The 15,469-nt window shown below is 38.9% G+C and overlaps 1 protein-coding gene across 1 annotated transcript; it reads right to left on the bottom strand.

Annotated features, from left to right (window-relative positions):
* Positions 1-2,380: 2,380 nt before the first annotated feature.
* Positions 2,381-13,093, bottom strand: LOC307131222 (uncharacterized protein). The gene is made up of 3 exons (XM_079824745.1): positions 13,026-13,093; positions 8,669-8,823; positions 2,381-4,296 (listed from the first exon to the last, which is right to left on the bottom strand). The coding sequence occupies exons 2-3, from the start codon at positions 8,754-8,756 to the stop codon at positions 3,389-3,391; spliced, it is 996 nt and encodes a 331-aa protein (XP_079680871.1). The 5' UTR covers positions 8,757-8,823; positions 13,026-13,093; the 3' UTR covers positions 2,381-3,388.
* Positions 13,094-15,469: the final 2,376 nt, after the last annotated feature.

A 15,469-nucleotide genomic window follows, 5' to 3' on the forward strand; every position in this document is an offset into this window, starting at 1 on the left:
CAACAAAGTTATGAGTTAACAAAGTAATTTGAGTAATTTCTGTACATTTTATATTGTTACATGGAAATAAAAGACATTAAATAAAATCCCAGAATCAGAAAAAGTTAGGACAGTATGGAAAAGGCAAAAAAAAAGAAAAAAATAAGTGATTTCTAAATTTACTTTGACTTGTATTACATTGCAGAATATTTCATGTTTTGTCTGGTCAACTTCATGTCATTTGTAAATATGCATCCTTTCCGGTCATTCAGACCTGCAACACATTTAAAAAAAAAGTTGGGACAGGAGCAATTTAGGGCTAGTAATGAGGTAAAATGGTTAAATAATGATGTGATTTGAAACAGGTGATGTCAACAGGTGATTGTAATTATGATTTGGTACAAAATCAGCATCCAAGAAAGGTCTAATCCTTTAGGAGCAAAGATGGGCCGAGGATCGCCAGTTTACCAACAAATACGTGAGAAAATTATTGAAATGTTTAAAAACAATGTTCATCAAAGAAAGATAGGAAGAGATTTGGATATTTCACATTCAACACTGCATAACATAATTAAAAGATTCAAGGAATCTGGAGGAATTTCAGTGCGTAATGGACAAGGGCGCAAGCCTAAGCTGAACAACCGTGATCTCCGATCCCTCAGGCGGCACTGCATCAAGAATCGTCATTCATCTATAAGCGATATCACCACATGGGCTCAGGACTACTTTGGCAAACCTTTGTTAAGTACCACAATACGTAGTTACATCCACAAATGCCAGTTAAAACTGTACTGTGCCAAAAGGAAGCCCTATGTTAACAGTGTCCAGAAGCGCCGTCAACTTCTCTGGGCTCGGAGGCATCTGGGATGGACCATCACACAGTGGAAACGTGTACTGTGGTCAGATGAATCAGTATTTCAGGTATTTTTTGGGAGGAATGGACGCCGTGTGCTCCGGACCAAAGAAGAAAAGAATCATCCAGACTGTTACCAGCAACAAGTCCAAAAGCCAGGGTCTGTCATGGTATGGGGTTGTGTCAGTGCCCTTGGCAAAGGTAACTTGCACTTCTGTGAAGGCACCATTAATGCTGAAAAGTACATAGTGATTTTGGAGCACAATCTGCTGCCTTCATGAAGACATCTTTTCCAGGGACGTCCATGCATATTTCAACAAGATAATGCAAAACCACATTCTGCACACATTACAAAGTCCTGGCTGCGGAGGAAGAGGGTACGGGTACTTGACTGGCCTGCCGAATGTGACAACGAAGACCCCGTACTGTTGCCCACCTTAAAACTTGTTTGCAGGAAGAATGGGACAATTTCACCTGAAACACTTCATCACTTGGTGTCTTCAGTCCCTAAACGTCTTTTAAGTGTTGTGAAAAGGAATGGCAACATTACAAAGTGGTAGTTGCATTACTGTCCCAACTTTTTTTGAAATGTGTTGCAGGTCTGAATGACAGGAAAGGATGCATATTTACAAATGACATGAAGTTGACCATACAAAACATGAAATATTTTGTGTTCATATTGTCTGCAATGAAATACAAGTCAAAGTAAATTTAGAAATCACTTCTTTTTTTATTTATTTGCGTTTTCCATACTGTCCCAACTTTTTCTGATTTCGGGTTGTAGTTTAGATCAGGGGTTTTCAAAGTCTAAGAAAGTGGGCCTCCCTTTTGACACAACTTACCCAATGACCCAAACACTTTGCAAACCCCTGGTTTAGATTATAGCTGGTTTCGTTTGGGAGCGCTGTTGCAAGCAGCATCAGCTTGTCAAACATGCCTTTTTACTGTGGTGGTGATAGTAAACATTTAAACTGTCGGCCGCTTGGACGTCCCATTAAAAAAAAAAAACTTTAATTTAACAAACAAAACATGCTCCAAACATTTTTCTAATTTAACTTAATAAAAAAACTAAATGAAATATAACTACTGACATTAAAAACAAAACTATTTTAATAGCTGCAACAGTAATGTGTTAGCTAATAGTGAGAATTAAAAAAAAAACACAGGCTCCAATCGAACTCTGGCCGATAATTTTGATAAGCTATCAGACGCGGGCCAGGTTAGGGCCTGAGCGTCTTACTATGAAATCCACAAGTAAATCTGTCATTACCTGTCTTCTCCTCTCTGTAATTCGGCGTTTACAGAATTCACCAATACTCATTTGCTTCGTGGTGTGCGTCATACTAACATTTGCCTTTGTTGTTGGATGTTTCAATCGTAGATGTTTGTGCAGAGCTGTCGTACTACTGTTGTATTTTAAAGTATTTTTACAGTGTTTGCAAATTATGATATTTTTGTCATCACTGATGAATTACTTGGTGTCTGTTGGTGCTCGCTATTCTGAATTAATTTATGGTTAATGCAATGAGAAGACGAGCACTGGAATGTGGCAGGTTAGAAATGTATTTATTATCACATTTGGACGGGAACATTTCAGCTGGCTGACAATATGAGACGTAAACATCTTCAGTTTGGAAATGCATAGGCCTACAACACACAAACATACTTCCACGTATTATTTTAAAAGAAGGACCTTCATCCCGCCATATCAGTCTCACCCATGCTTTTAGTGTCAGGAAATGGTCAAATCTGAGGTAAGAATGTCATTATTTAGTATTAGAGCACCAGATCGCTGCAGCAACACCTGCGAGAAGTACTACACCGGAAGTAGAGGTGCACTGCTTCACTTACCGGAAATAGGAAGTGTGATAAAGGCCTATTGTGTTAGCTGAATAACTGCACTTGTGTGAGCTGCTGAAATGAGCCAATCAGAGCAGAGCTCAACATTATTGTTCATGACCCTTCCGAATAAGGCAAAAACAGACCTTCATTCCTTCATTCTAAGGACAAATCCTAGGGTTGTAGATGTAAAACTGTATCTCTAGTATTTTTGCCCTTAAATAAGCCACATGCCTTCTATGTAGGTATCAGAGAACAATTTAAAATATTGTAACAATTAATTTTTAAAGTCAAAATTAAATGTGTTCTGAGTTTGTCACAACACAGACAAATATGTTATTAACCACCCAGCAAAATCTGAATAAAAAAAAAAAAACCAACAAGTAAATAAAATAGCTTATCAAAAACTTGAAAAAATAAGCAGATATCAACTGTTATGATCGTGTTGGAGGAGGGACCAAATGCACAGTGGCACCAGTGCGTCATCGAGCCACTGCTTTAACTCTGCCTAAAAAATCCTGAACACAGCAATGGTGAAAAAACGGTCTAATTCCACAATTCAGTACTACATAGTTCACAGTCTTTGTAACGTGTTTTTAGCAATACATATGTAACATTATAATGTGTTTAGAAACAAATCTCAGAATTGCCTTTACAGGGACTTTAAGGTTTTTCTGTCAGAAACTCATTCCAGACCGATGACATAAAACCGTTCTCTCATAAGTGAATCCTCATGTGGTGCTTAAAGGTGACTTTATATCTGAAACTTTCTCCACATAGATCACATGTGAACGGCTTCTCTCCAGTGTGAATTCTCATGTGGCAATCAAGATTTCCTTTATGGTTGAAATGTTTTCCACAGTATTGGCAGGTGAACGGCTTCTCTCCAGTGTGAATTATCATGTGCGTGTCAAGGATTCCTTTTCTGTTGAAACGTTTTCCACACTGAGGGCACACATAAGGCTTCTCTCCAGTGTGAATTCTCATGTGTGTGTTAAGAATTTCTTTTCTGTTAAAACTCTTTCCACACTGTTTGCAGGTGTAAGGCTTCTCTCCAGTATGAATTGTTAAGTGGTTTTGAAAGTGTACTTTTTGAGTGAAACTCTTTCCACACTGAGGGCACGTGTAGAGTTTCTCTCCAGTGTGAATTCTCATGTGCTGATTAAGGCTTACTTTTTGGTTGAAACCTTTTCCACACTGTTGGCAGATGAATGGCTTCTCTCCAGTGTGAATTATCATGTGCCTGTTAAGAATAATTTTTCTGTTGAAACTTTTTCCACACTGTTGGCAGGTGTAAGGCTTCTCTCCAGTGTGAATTCTTAAGTGGTCTTGAAAGTGTCCTTTATGTTTGAAACTCTTTCCACATGTGTAAGGCTTCTCTCCAGTGTGAAGTCTCGTGTGGTCTGTAAGATTTCTTTGTTGATTCAAACTCTTTCTACCCTGAAAGCGGGTGACATAACTTGTTTCTTTATTTTCAGTTTTTTCTCTGCTGGTTTTTGAAGTCTTTTCAGTCTGTGAGCAACTAAAATATGTTTCTTCAGTTTTGAAATCATGATCATTCTCATATTGATATTTTTCTTCCATTTCCTTTAGTACTTCACACTCCTCTTTCAACGGCACCAGGTCTAAGGCAAAAAAGACAAAAGTTAATCCCAGTTTAATAGCACACCACAACAGCCATCAAAACATTTGTAAAGCATTACCCCTAGAGGTCCGGCATGACCAACTCGCTTTTATCTTAGTGCGAAAGAGACTCAAAATACTCCATAGATTTTAGTCATACAGACAAGTGCTATACATCATTCAAATCTGTTAAGTTTCTACTTCTATTTTTGTGCACTCACAATAAAAACTAAAATGTTGTGCTAAAACAAACATGATGCGCAATCTGCCGGCTTTCTCTCAATGAAGTCCATTCTGATACTCTTCAGAAAATGAACTGCAACTTAGTGAATACATGTCACACAACATGAGACATAAATCTAAAAGAAATGTCAGGTTTTCAAATGATGTACATCAAATCGAACTCAAATATTCTGTTTATGTAATCCATTTAAAAATAGAGAGATGTCAGTTGTTCACATGCTGCCTGATCTGCTAATGGGCCACGCCCACGGATCGTGCGCTCTAATTCTGAGGAGATTTATGCAAACAAGTTAAAACCCACAACACTCTATAAAACACATCAAGTTTAGTGAGATGAATTTACATTGTTTTGAGATGCAGTGAGAAATAATCCTGGGATAATTTACCTCAGAAGAAGAGTTGGTTTCATTTCGAGGAACAACGGATCCAGCGGAGGATTGTGACAGTTACATTTATTTTCCGCTATTCTAATCGCAAAATAGACTTGTGTCAGTGAATATTACCACAAAAGACTGTTTAAATATGAATCCTATATATTCTGCGTGTCTCTGTGTGAATGAATAGAACTAACGTGCACTTTCACTTAACACATAACGATCCCTCACCTTCCTCATAATCATTGATGCCCCACGAGGTGAGATCTTGCATGATGCCCCAGACCGAGGGAGATTGACCGTCATCTTCAACTTCTTCCATTTTCTAATAATTGCGGCAACAGTCGTTGCTCTCTCACCAAGCTGCTTGCCTATAGGCTATGTGCACGTAGCTAAGGAGTTCTACTTCCACCCCCTTGAGTGAGCGGTCGACCATTTCCGGTGTGCGGCATTGCTATAGCAGCAAGACACATTATTTTACCCATTTCACCCGTTGTCTACAAGGCCTCCCGAAAAACGTCCACAGGATTGTCGACCACTGTTCACCTGTACCCGGTTGCAAGCGTGAAAAAGGATTTTGATTGTACATATCAAGTTACATCCACAACTTTGAAGGGGAGTAGCGATACCTCCACTGTTAGCAGCCAGATCAGCTGTTAACGTTAGACATTGACTAGCTAGCAGCCAAGTATTTTAACTCACATCAAATAGTGTCAATATTACGACATACTTTATTAGAGTTATTAAATACCTTGTTATGTTGATATGATTATCAACTGGTTGTGTGTATTTTTAATTTGGGTTTTGTATTTCCTCTCAGTGTCCAAGAAAGATCCAGTGACAGGAGTAGTGTGTCTAGTAGTAGTAGACAGATCTAAACCACCTCACAGTTTAAGTGTAAGATGAGTGTAGCGTTAAGATGGTTACCCTGGGTTAACCATGTTCATTTGGTTGACCATGTCCCCCATTCATGTTAAAAACAACCAGTGTAAGCTTAGTGCTACGTTATAGCATTCCATTTGTAGCGACTATTAGGCCTATATGCGACAGTACCTGTGTATAGTCTTGTAGCCTATAATTTGAATTTAATTTTACTAAAGCCAGTTTCCGTGCCCAGGGATCGGGTTGTCTAGGCTCCTGCCTTCGACTGCCGCCCGATTTTCTTTGCACCGGCCCCTTACGGTCCCTCCTGTGAGTGGTGGGCCCACGGGAAGGTGTCCCCACGTCGCTCCTTTGGGCTGAGCCCGGCAGGACCCCGAGCTCTCGTTTTACCGGTCAATCTACGTTCCTACTCTCACCTATGGTCATGACCGAAAGGACAAGATCCTGGATACTGGCGGCCGAAATGAGCTTTCTCCGCAGGGTGGCTGGGCGCTCCCTTAGGGATAGGGTGAGAAGCTCAGTCACTCGGGAGGAACTCGGAGTAGAGCCGCTGCTCCTCCACATCGAGAGGGGACAGCTGAGGTGGCTCGGGCATCTGTTCCGGATGCCTCCTGAACGCCTTCCCGGGAAGGTGTTTCTGGCATGTCCAAACGGGAGGAGGCCCCGGGGAAGACCTAGGACACGCTGGAGGGACTTTGTCTTCCGGCTGGCCTGGGAACGCCTCGATGTACCCCCGGAAGAGCTGGAGGAAGTGTCTAGGGAGAGGGAAGTCTGGGCATCTCTGCTTAGACTGCTGCCCCCGCGACCCGGCCCCGGATAAAGCGGAAGATGATAGATGGATGGATTTTACTAAAGCATAAAATACAGGCGCATAAGCAGGACCTCAGTTTTTAATTGCACGTGCTTAACACAATTCTCTCATGTGGTTGCGCAGCCGACAATAGCGGGTAGATAGATAGAAGTCATGAAAGCAGAAAAAGAACGCACTGCCCGGGCCGTGGGTTTGTGTCGAACGCTGGTGAACAAACTGAGCTGGACCTGCCTCAGCACTCCTTAGTACTGGTAAGTTTTAACTCTCTTCCTACTCTGTTTGGGAAAGATTGACTACAAATAAGCTGGGCCTGCGAGATTTCATTCAATATAATCAATAAATAATCTATTGTAGGCAATTAATATAAGTAGGCTATGTGATTCTGAAATTCCAATTTCATTAAAAGGCTATCGAAAAAGATATCCGTCTGGCAGGCTTACAATCACAGTAGTGTGCGACGCTTTAAATTTAATAGCCTTCATTAAATATTTGAACCACTGAGACAAAAGTGCACATGAGATTGGCATATAGCCTATATATAAATTAATATAAATATGTAAAAATAGGCCTAATATAATATAATATGTAAAAATTACATGCAATCATGGTAGTGTGAGCAGCGACATTTGTTAAATTAGCCTAAATAGTCTTCGTCAAATAACCTTGTACCATTGAGACAAAAGCACACCCCACACGAGATATGTAAATTAATATAAATATGTGAATGTTATAAAATTAAAAAAAATAAATATAAATAATATTCATATTATATATTATATTATATATAAAAGTAGCATAATATACAATCACGGTAGTGTGAGCAGCGAGTGACGACACTTTGCTAAATTAAATAGCCTTGAGCCTTCGTTAAATTGTCTTCATTAACCACTGAGACAAAAGCGCACACGAGATGTAAATTGTTAATGTAAATTAATAGCCTGAATATGTACAAATATGTAATATAAAAATATAAATACTATAAATAATATATTATATTATATGGGCGGGTGTGCGAGAAAGTCGTTAGTTTAAGTGATTGTTTGATGACGACGACTGTAATCTGAAAGTAAAAATATGGGAAATAAATAAACATGAACAAATAAATATATATAACTGATCAATACCGATAAATAAAAATGTTTGTTTGTCTTTGTTTATGCTGTTCCATCTTCAGATCTCTCAGTCGTGATCTGATCTGCTCTCTCAGCAAAAAATATGAAGGCTGGGATGTAAACCAAAGCCTAGCCTATATTTCATTTTGCCAGCACTTTTTTTTCAGATATCATTCCATTTCTGTTTTAATTGTTCCGGTTCTAAACATGAAAAAATAAATGTAAAATAAACATGTTTCTATATTATGTTCAATTGCCTGCGTTGGTGTGTGTGCGGCTGTGCGCGAAAGTCGAGCGGGAGCCGTTTAAAGCGGTTTACCACTGAACCGCGGGAATTTCTTGCTTTTCAACCGCGGTAACAAAAAATCCATACCGTCCCAGCCCTAAGGTTAATATTTTCCTCTCATTTCATTAAATACTAGCGGTTCACTCTCCCACGTGCAGGACTCAGTGTTTAACTTAAAATGTTTACACACTTCCATCGCTAACTTTCCTCCAGATTACACTCATAATCCCCAAATCAATGCCCATTTCAATCTCCAACGACATTGTGGAATATGAGCTAAATCTTCTACAGTACAACATGTTAGCTAAACAGAGAGCGCTTCTGAGGATGAGAAAATAATCCCTTATAGACAACAAATGTAAAGCTGATTTTGCTTTATGCAAAACACAGATTTTGTTAGATGCTGTTATCTAGTATAATTAAGTGACATAAATTAAGGGTTTTAATGTATCATTTAACATGTCGTAATAATGAATGGAAGTCGGATCTTCACAGATTCATTTTAAGCAGCATTAGTGTTTGTCCGGTCATGTGATCTCATGTCAAATAATAGAGCTTTAACCAGGACACTTATATGACATTCTTCAAAAATATCCTTCATTTCTGTAGAGCCGGAAATTTTAATAAGGATCAAATGAAGAGTTCAGCTTTGAGAATGAAACCAACCTGTTTGTTCCTCAGTTTCTTCATGTTTCACTCTCAATGTTTCCTCAATCTTCACATCTTCACTCTCCTCTTTAATAAACGCCATCATTATAATAGTGTACCATGTGGATCTCAGTCACTTCTCCAGGAGGTTTTCTGTGTTTGAAAACTCTGTCCTGTTTAAGATGAGAATAATTAACAAACAAATCCACACAAAATCTCTCAATCAGCTCTAGTTCAGTAGTTCAGTTAATGGACTTAAAATCACCTGATGAGACAAAAACACAAAACTAACACAACAAATTAATAAAAGAAAGCAAATTTTAAAATTATACAGACCCTTAATATATTAGTTTAGCTATTTAATGATTTGTAGAAATCGAGATAGACATAGAGCGCTTCAAATCACTGGTTGTGAATCAATCGGTTCAATTGACTCGGAGAGTCTAAAGCTCCGGTTCTCTCGTCACTCAGAAGCTGTGTCCCAAAGTGAAGGGCGCGCACTTCGAAGGCCGCATTTGAAGTGCGATTGCGTCACAGCGGCACTACGAAGGGTGTCCCAATGTGAAAGCTGCACCTCTGAAGGCCGCATTTGAAGTGCGATTGCATCACAGCAGCGCGACGAAGGCTGCCGCAAGTCGAAAACGACTCAAAATGCGCCCTCCATTTCTCAGGCAAAGGAAGGGTACAGCAGATAGAACCTTACCACAAATTCGCAGCCTACCCTATCCCAGAATTCATAGCACACTGGTGATTACAAGATTTGACTGGTCCGCATTCCCGCTGCACTTGATCAGATGTCTTGCTGCGCGGGTTTAAATTTCCCAGTGAAAGATAGTGGCGGTCGGTAACTCAAGTGTAGCCTGGCGCAACCGCTTGAACTTGAAGTAAACAAAACGTTTAGTGCATTCGTGGTAGAGAAACCTGGCAAGATAATTTCCCAATTTTAACTTGCATAAGTGTTATTTATTTCTCAACCAAGCTCTCAAGAAGAGGAATCAGTCCATTCTCTCCTTTTTTGCTCTTTTTTTCTTTTATCTTTCTTATTTCTGCACTTTCTTTAAATACAAATTAGATGTGCGCGGGGCTGTTTTTTCGTCCCGCTCCCGCAATAAGATCTATTAATCACCGCACCCTCCCGCTCGCGCTTCAAATCCACTCCGTGCTCACGCGCTATAAATTATTTTATTCCCGACCGATCCAGCTAAATTTAGATTTCGTTTCCAGAATCTCTCTTTTAAATGTCCTCTACAGAAAGAGAGAGAGACTGGGGATAACAGAAGTAAAAGGCTAGGTTGGCCAAGCAATCATTTATTTATTTTTTCTTATAGGCATAGGCCTACTGTCAACACCTAAAATATGTCACAGACAAAAATAGGCTAAATCAAATACGACATCTGTCACTCAAAACTATAAGTGAAAATGCAAATAAACGAAAACTGCTGACTTTACTGCAAAATAAAGTATTTTATATGAATGAATGAATAAGTGAATGTCGCTCACTGACGACGGTCCATTACAGGGAGTGCAGAATTATTAGGCACGTTGATTTTCTGATCATATTTTTTTTCCAGGCACATTTGACCAATTCTAAACCACAGTAATCCTAATAACTACTATTGATTTAGTATTTAATAATGTATAAGTGATATATAATTGTTCATGAAGGCTGGAAATGAAAAACACCTTATATTCAGGTGTGCAGAATTATTAGGAATGTTTTCTTTTACAGATAAATTGAGCCAAAAAGAGATTTAACTCAGACTGAAAAGTCAAAAAGTATTAAATGCCCATGAGAAGGATGCAATACTAATGCAATACTAGACATTGCAGTTAAGGCATGACCATTGGACAGTGAAATGCTCGTTGGGTCAGCAGGATCTGACAAAAACATGTGGCGGAGAAAAGACACCTGTTAACTGCAAAAGAATTAAGAATTAAGGTGAAGAATTAAGGGTGAAACCATCAGGAACCCTTTAGTCTCCAGCGCCACCATTTTCCAAAGCTGCAACCTACCTGGAGTCTCCAGAAGTGCAAGGTGTCAGGATCTCAGAGACTTCAGTTAGGTAAAGAATCCTAAAAAATGACCCCCACTAAATAAGAATCATAAGCTGAAGAGTTGTAAAATACATGAAGAAGGTTTTTTTATAGGCTTTATGGACAGATAGGTTGAGAGTGACTCTTGAAGGACCAGCACCACATCCTCTAGTACCACTGTTTGAAGAATTCATCTTCCAGAATCTGGCAGTACGTTTTGGGAGTTCATTTTAGTCCATCCTGAAGTCCGTTTTGCAGAGATGGACTAAAAATGAACTCCCAAAACGTACTGCCAGATTCTGGAAGATGAATTCTGTCAAATGTGCCTGGAAAAAAAATATGATCAGAAAATCAACGTGCCTAATAATTCTGCACTCCCTGTATACCGAAAGTCTCCTCCAAAGGCTGAATGTAAAGTCGTGGCCGGGATGCACAGAACAATTTCTCTATATTATTATTATTTTATTTTATGTAAGTTATTTGTAAATTAAACCAAGTAATTGCTATCTATTGTTAATTTTCGTTAACTTGAAATGTGTAGGCTAAATAAAAGAGAAGTGGTTGTTTTGTACATTCTGTTTATTTTTGTAATGCAAGTTATAATTTGTAGAAATTAATATGTTCATGCATATATTTTCTTGTCATGTAAATTAAAATGTGCAAATGAAAATACTTAAAGTACTTTTTACAACTATAAGCCTACAATAAACATCAGAAACAACAGAAATTTAAATGAACAGCTGAAACAGAAGAACACATTTCTACACTTTCATTGAGCTGAGCGGGTGACGCTGGTGGAGCTGGACCGGGATGGTAATGCACAATAGAAACCCTGGTAAGGCCTGTGCCAGCAGGACATCATCTTCATCTGGGATGAGCGCATATTTCCACTGTCCGCAGGTTTGCGGGGCTGAATCGGTCGACTGCTGGCATGGCATTAAAAGTAGGCTACAATTGCATCTGAGATTATGTGAGTTGAATAAAAATAAGTAGGCCTACTTAAATAAAGACTTGGATGTAAATATATAAATGTTTAAAATATATTGTTACAGTTACATTTAACATAATAAATAAACAATAGTTGCAACTTAACGATTAAATATTTAAACATATACAGATTTACGTGCTTATGGTCCGGTCTCCCATCATCGCAGGCTTTGAAGCATGTCAAAATCCAATAAAACTCAAACTCAACTTTAAAATAAATAAATAAATTCTGCTCCATTTCTCTTTTTAAAATCTCCTCAAGAATGTCCGCTGTCAGTTGTCACACACCTGCTACAGCCATAGACTGTAAAAAAATATGGACGTAGTGTCCGTGACGTCACCCATAGGATTCTGATGAGCCGTTCTGAAGCGCAAAGTAGGGACGAGCCATCTTGGCAGCGCGCCATCGCGCGTCACTCCCGGATAACAGAAAATGGGCAAAAAGGCGGGACGTGGGCGGAGCTTAAGTGACGCGATGACTAACAGACAGCAGATAAATCGCTATCCACCTGTCTCTCGAAATGGCCACACCCTTAATTATGCAGAATTTTAAGGCTTTATATAATGTAAACGAATGAGTTATAAAAAAATTCACCCCCCTCACAGTTGTCATGAAGGGCAAAATGAGCCGTATAGATCAAAAGCACAATTTGTACCAGGCTGTAAACATGTTTTATTCTGCTCTAAAGTTGGCCATTTTAACATGGGGCTCAATGAGATTCTGCTCCCTTCTGGATCCTGTCCCTAGCGGCCAGTCGATGAATTGCAGTTTGAGGCACTTCCGTATTGGCTTCAAGAGAAACTGCGGGAGGTTGCCGCTTGGCTACAGCCCATTCAACGACGCTCGGTTCAGTGTTGCCAAGTCTGGAATTGGGAGGCATTTACTGTTGATGTGGTTTGTTTTGTTTGTAGCCTATAGTCCACAGGTGTAAGTTGTCTTTACTTTAGCAATATTTGTACTGGGCGCCCCCCGCGTTTTGGCATATGCTGGCCCATTTTGGCCGTGATTCCGCTACTTTTGATTAGCAATTGGAGGGGTTTTGTTGTGCAGACCTGGCAACCCTGTCCCTCTGTTCGCCCTTCATGCACTTCGTGCACTTCGAAGGCGTGGCGTGGTCTGGCCTTCGAAGTGCGCACCCTTCACTTTGGGACACAGCTAGAGACTGAACTCATGTTTGAACTGATTCACGATAAAGAGAGAAATGAGCCGCTCCTTCTGTTACTCATGAGTTTATTCTGTTACTTTACTCACTCAACGCTGATAAATGTTAGATAAAGTAATGCAAAGATACATTTAATAATACATCATTAATTCTGTGTCGCTTTAAACACTTTAAAAGCTTAAAACACAAACCTTTCTTCAGCCGAATCACAACAGATGCAGGAGCGCGGCGCAGCCTTATGACGTCATACAATAAGAGCAAAATAAAAGTCCCTTCTTCTGCTTCTTTTAGTTTCTTGGCAGATTGCATCGTTAATTTGTTGTATACCGCCACCTACTGTACAGGAGTATATAGAGTGTTGCAGTAAACCTTTGGTCATTAAATCAAAAAGGGAGTTAATTTAAATAAAAAATATAAAAATTATATTCTTATTAGGGTCATTCTCTAATTTAGGGTACATTTCATGTCAGCAAAAAAGCACAAGAGCACTGTCCTTTCTCAGTGGAACATTAAGTGTCTCAATATAGTCTATTAATTCAGTGTTACATATCTGTTATCTGCAGAGCTTAAACATGAACTGTTTTTAATTTTTTTAAATTAAAAACATGTTTTTACTTGAGAGTTTGTCAACTATGTTACGGACAAACAGGGTGTTATAAACACCATTAAATTCAGTCTTGCACTTAAAATTAAATGCAATTTAGAAGATTATTGAGTCTATTTCTGCCACACATACAATATGTTATTTAAAATTATTTTCATAATCAACCTTTTTTTAAAGATGAACATGCAATGCATTTATAACTGTCCTGATGGACAAGGATGTTTTTGATCATAAATCTCCATTAAAGTTATTTTTGATCATTAAAAAAGATGTTATAGTAAACTCCAACCTATGCAAATAAGTAGAATGCTTAAAAATGTCAGCAACATCAATATTGGCTATTTTAACTTTAAAAATCTAAGTGTAACCTAGTTGACGATGAAAATCACACAGTTGACACTAGTAACCTAGTTGACTGGACATATTGTTAACCATTGACAATATTTTATTCATGAGACAGAATTTAATTAGCAAAGTTGCATTCGGTGAAAACCTTTTATTTTAAATGTAGAATTATTAAACAGTACAGAAAAATTCCACAGAGAATACATTGAAATGCACACTAACAAAACTTTCAATTCACAAATACAGTGACGTAAAATAATCCTTTATGCATTCAAAAATCTGAAATGATCAAACACTACACACATAAATTCATGGGAAATTGAATATAGAGTGAACAGGAAATAGCTTTAAAATGTCCCCACAAAGCCTACAACCAATATTCAATCAATCAATAAAACAAGCTAATTCTTATGGAATGAACTTAGAGAACTGAACTTCTCAATTATGCATTCAGAATGCAGTGACAAAAATACAAACATCTACATATAATTTCATGGAGAACCTCCAAGTCAACACTAACTAGTCAATATTTGACAGAATAGGGATTGCTCATAGTAATAGTAATTATATAATCCCAAACAAATCATTTTGAAGTGTTTTTATGCATTCAGAATGCACTGATAAAATGCAACATACTCTTAGTAATTCATTTCTCAGCTCAATTCAAGTAATTTAACAGTTTATAAAAAAACTCTAAAAGCTCTTCAACAGAACAGTATGCTGATGCAACAGAGCCTTTAAAAAATTCAAACTTATTTTTTTGTATTCAGTATGCAACGGTGAAACACTGCACACATAACTTTTCAGAGAGAATGCCTCTAAATGAACACGAAGTTAGATCTTTGACAAATTTGACCAGATATCTTGATCAATTTCAACATGACGGGAATTTACTGGCTTTGGAGGAAGAATAATTCGCAAAACATCTTCAAACAAGTACCAGAGCACATCATCTCTCAGGGACCAGAAAAAGCGGTTCTCTGCACGTCCAACTTTACTCATGCACTTCACCTGCACATGAGTCTCTGTGATTTCCTGAATGGTGCCAGGGTAAATTGTCTCCTCATAGGTCACAACACACCACTGTCCAATCAATTGAGGACTCCACGGAATTTCATTGTCCTTGTTTGAGTGTACTAGAGGTAGTGCAGGGGTCGATGGCTGAACCTCAAAGCTGAAGGCATGTGTGTCTTCACACTGGCACTCAAACATTTGCCTGGTGGTACAAGGGCAACTTACATCTCGATAGAGAAGCTTTCCCAAGGACCCTGTGACCACCTGGTGTATTCTCATGGTTGAAGGCACTGCTGTCAGAGAACTTGGCATCTTCTTGAGGAATTCATTCACAAGATTTTGAGAGATGTAGAACACTCGTACAGTACCACTATCAACCAAAGCACTGTATAAGTCCTCTGCTGATCCGATATCATGCCCCTGGCTTACAAGCCTGTCAGCCGTCCGTTTCAGGAGGCCTCCCACTCCATCGGGAGCACCTATCCCGTGGCTCGCTTCAAAAAAATTCCATGTTCCCCTTTTGAAGCCACGGTTGACCAGCTCTGTGGTCAAGAGGTAGAAATTTCCCTTCTGCCTATATTGTGTTGTAGGGCCATCACTAAAGAAATGCACCACCTCAATAGAAGGATGTGAGGCCTTAACTTCATCGAGAATGGGGGACAGATGTGCCCA

Source organism: Gobio gobio, assembly GCF_949357685.1.
Source record: "Gobio gobio genome assembly, chromosome: 1".
Taxonomy (NCBI): domain Eukaryota; kingdom Metazoa; phylum Chordata; class Actinopteri; order Cypriniformes; family Gobionidae; genus Gobio; species Gobio gobio.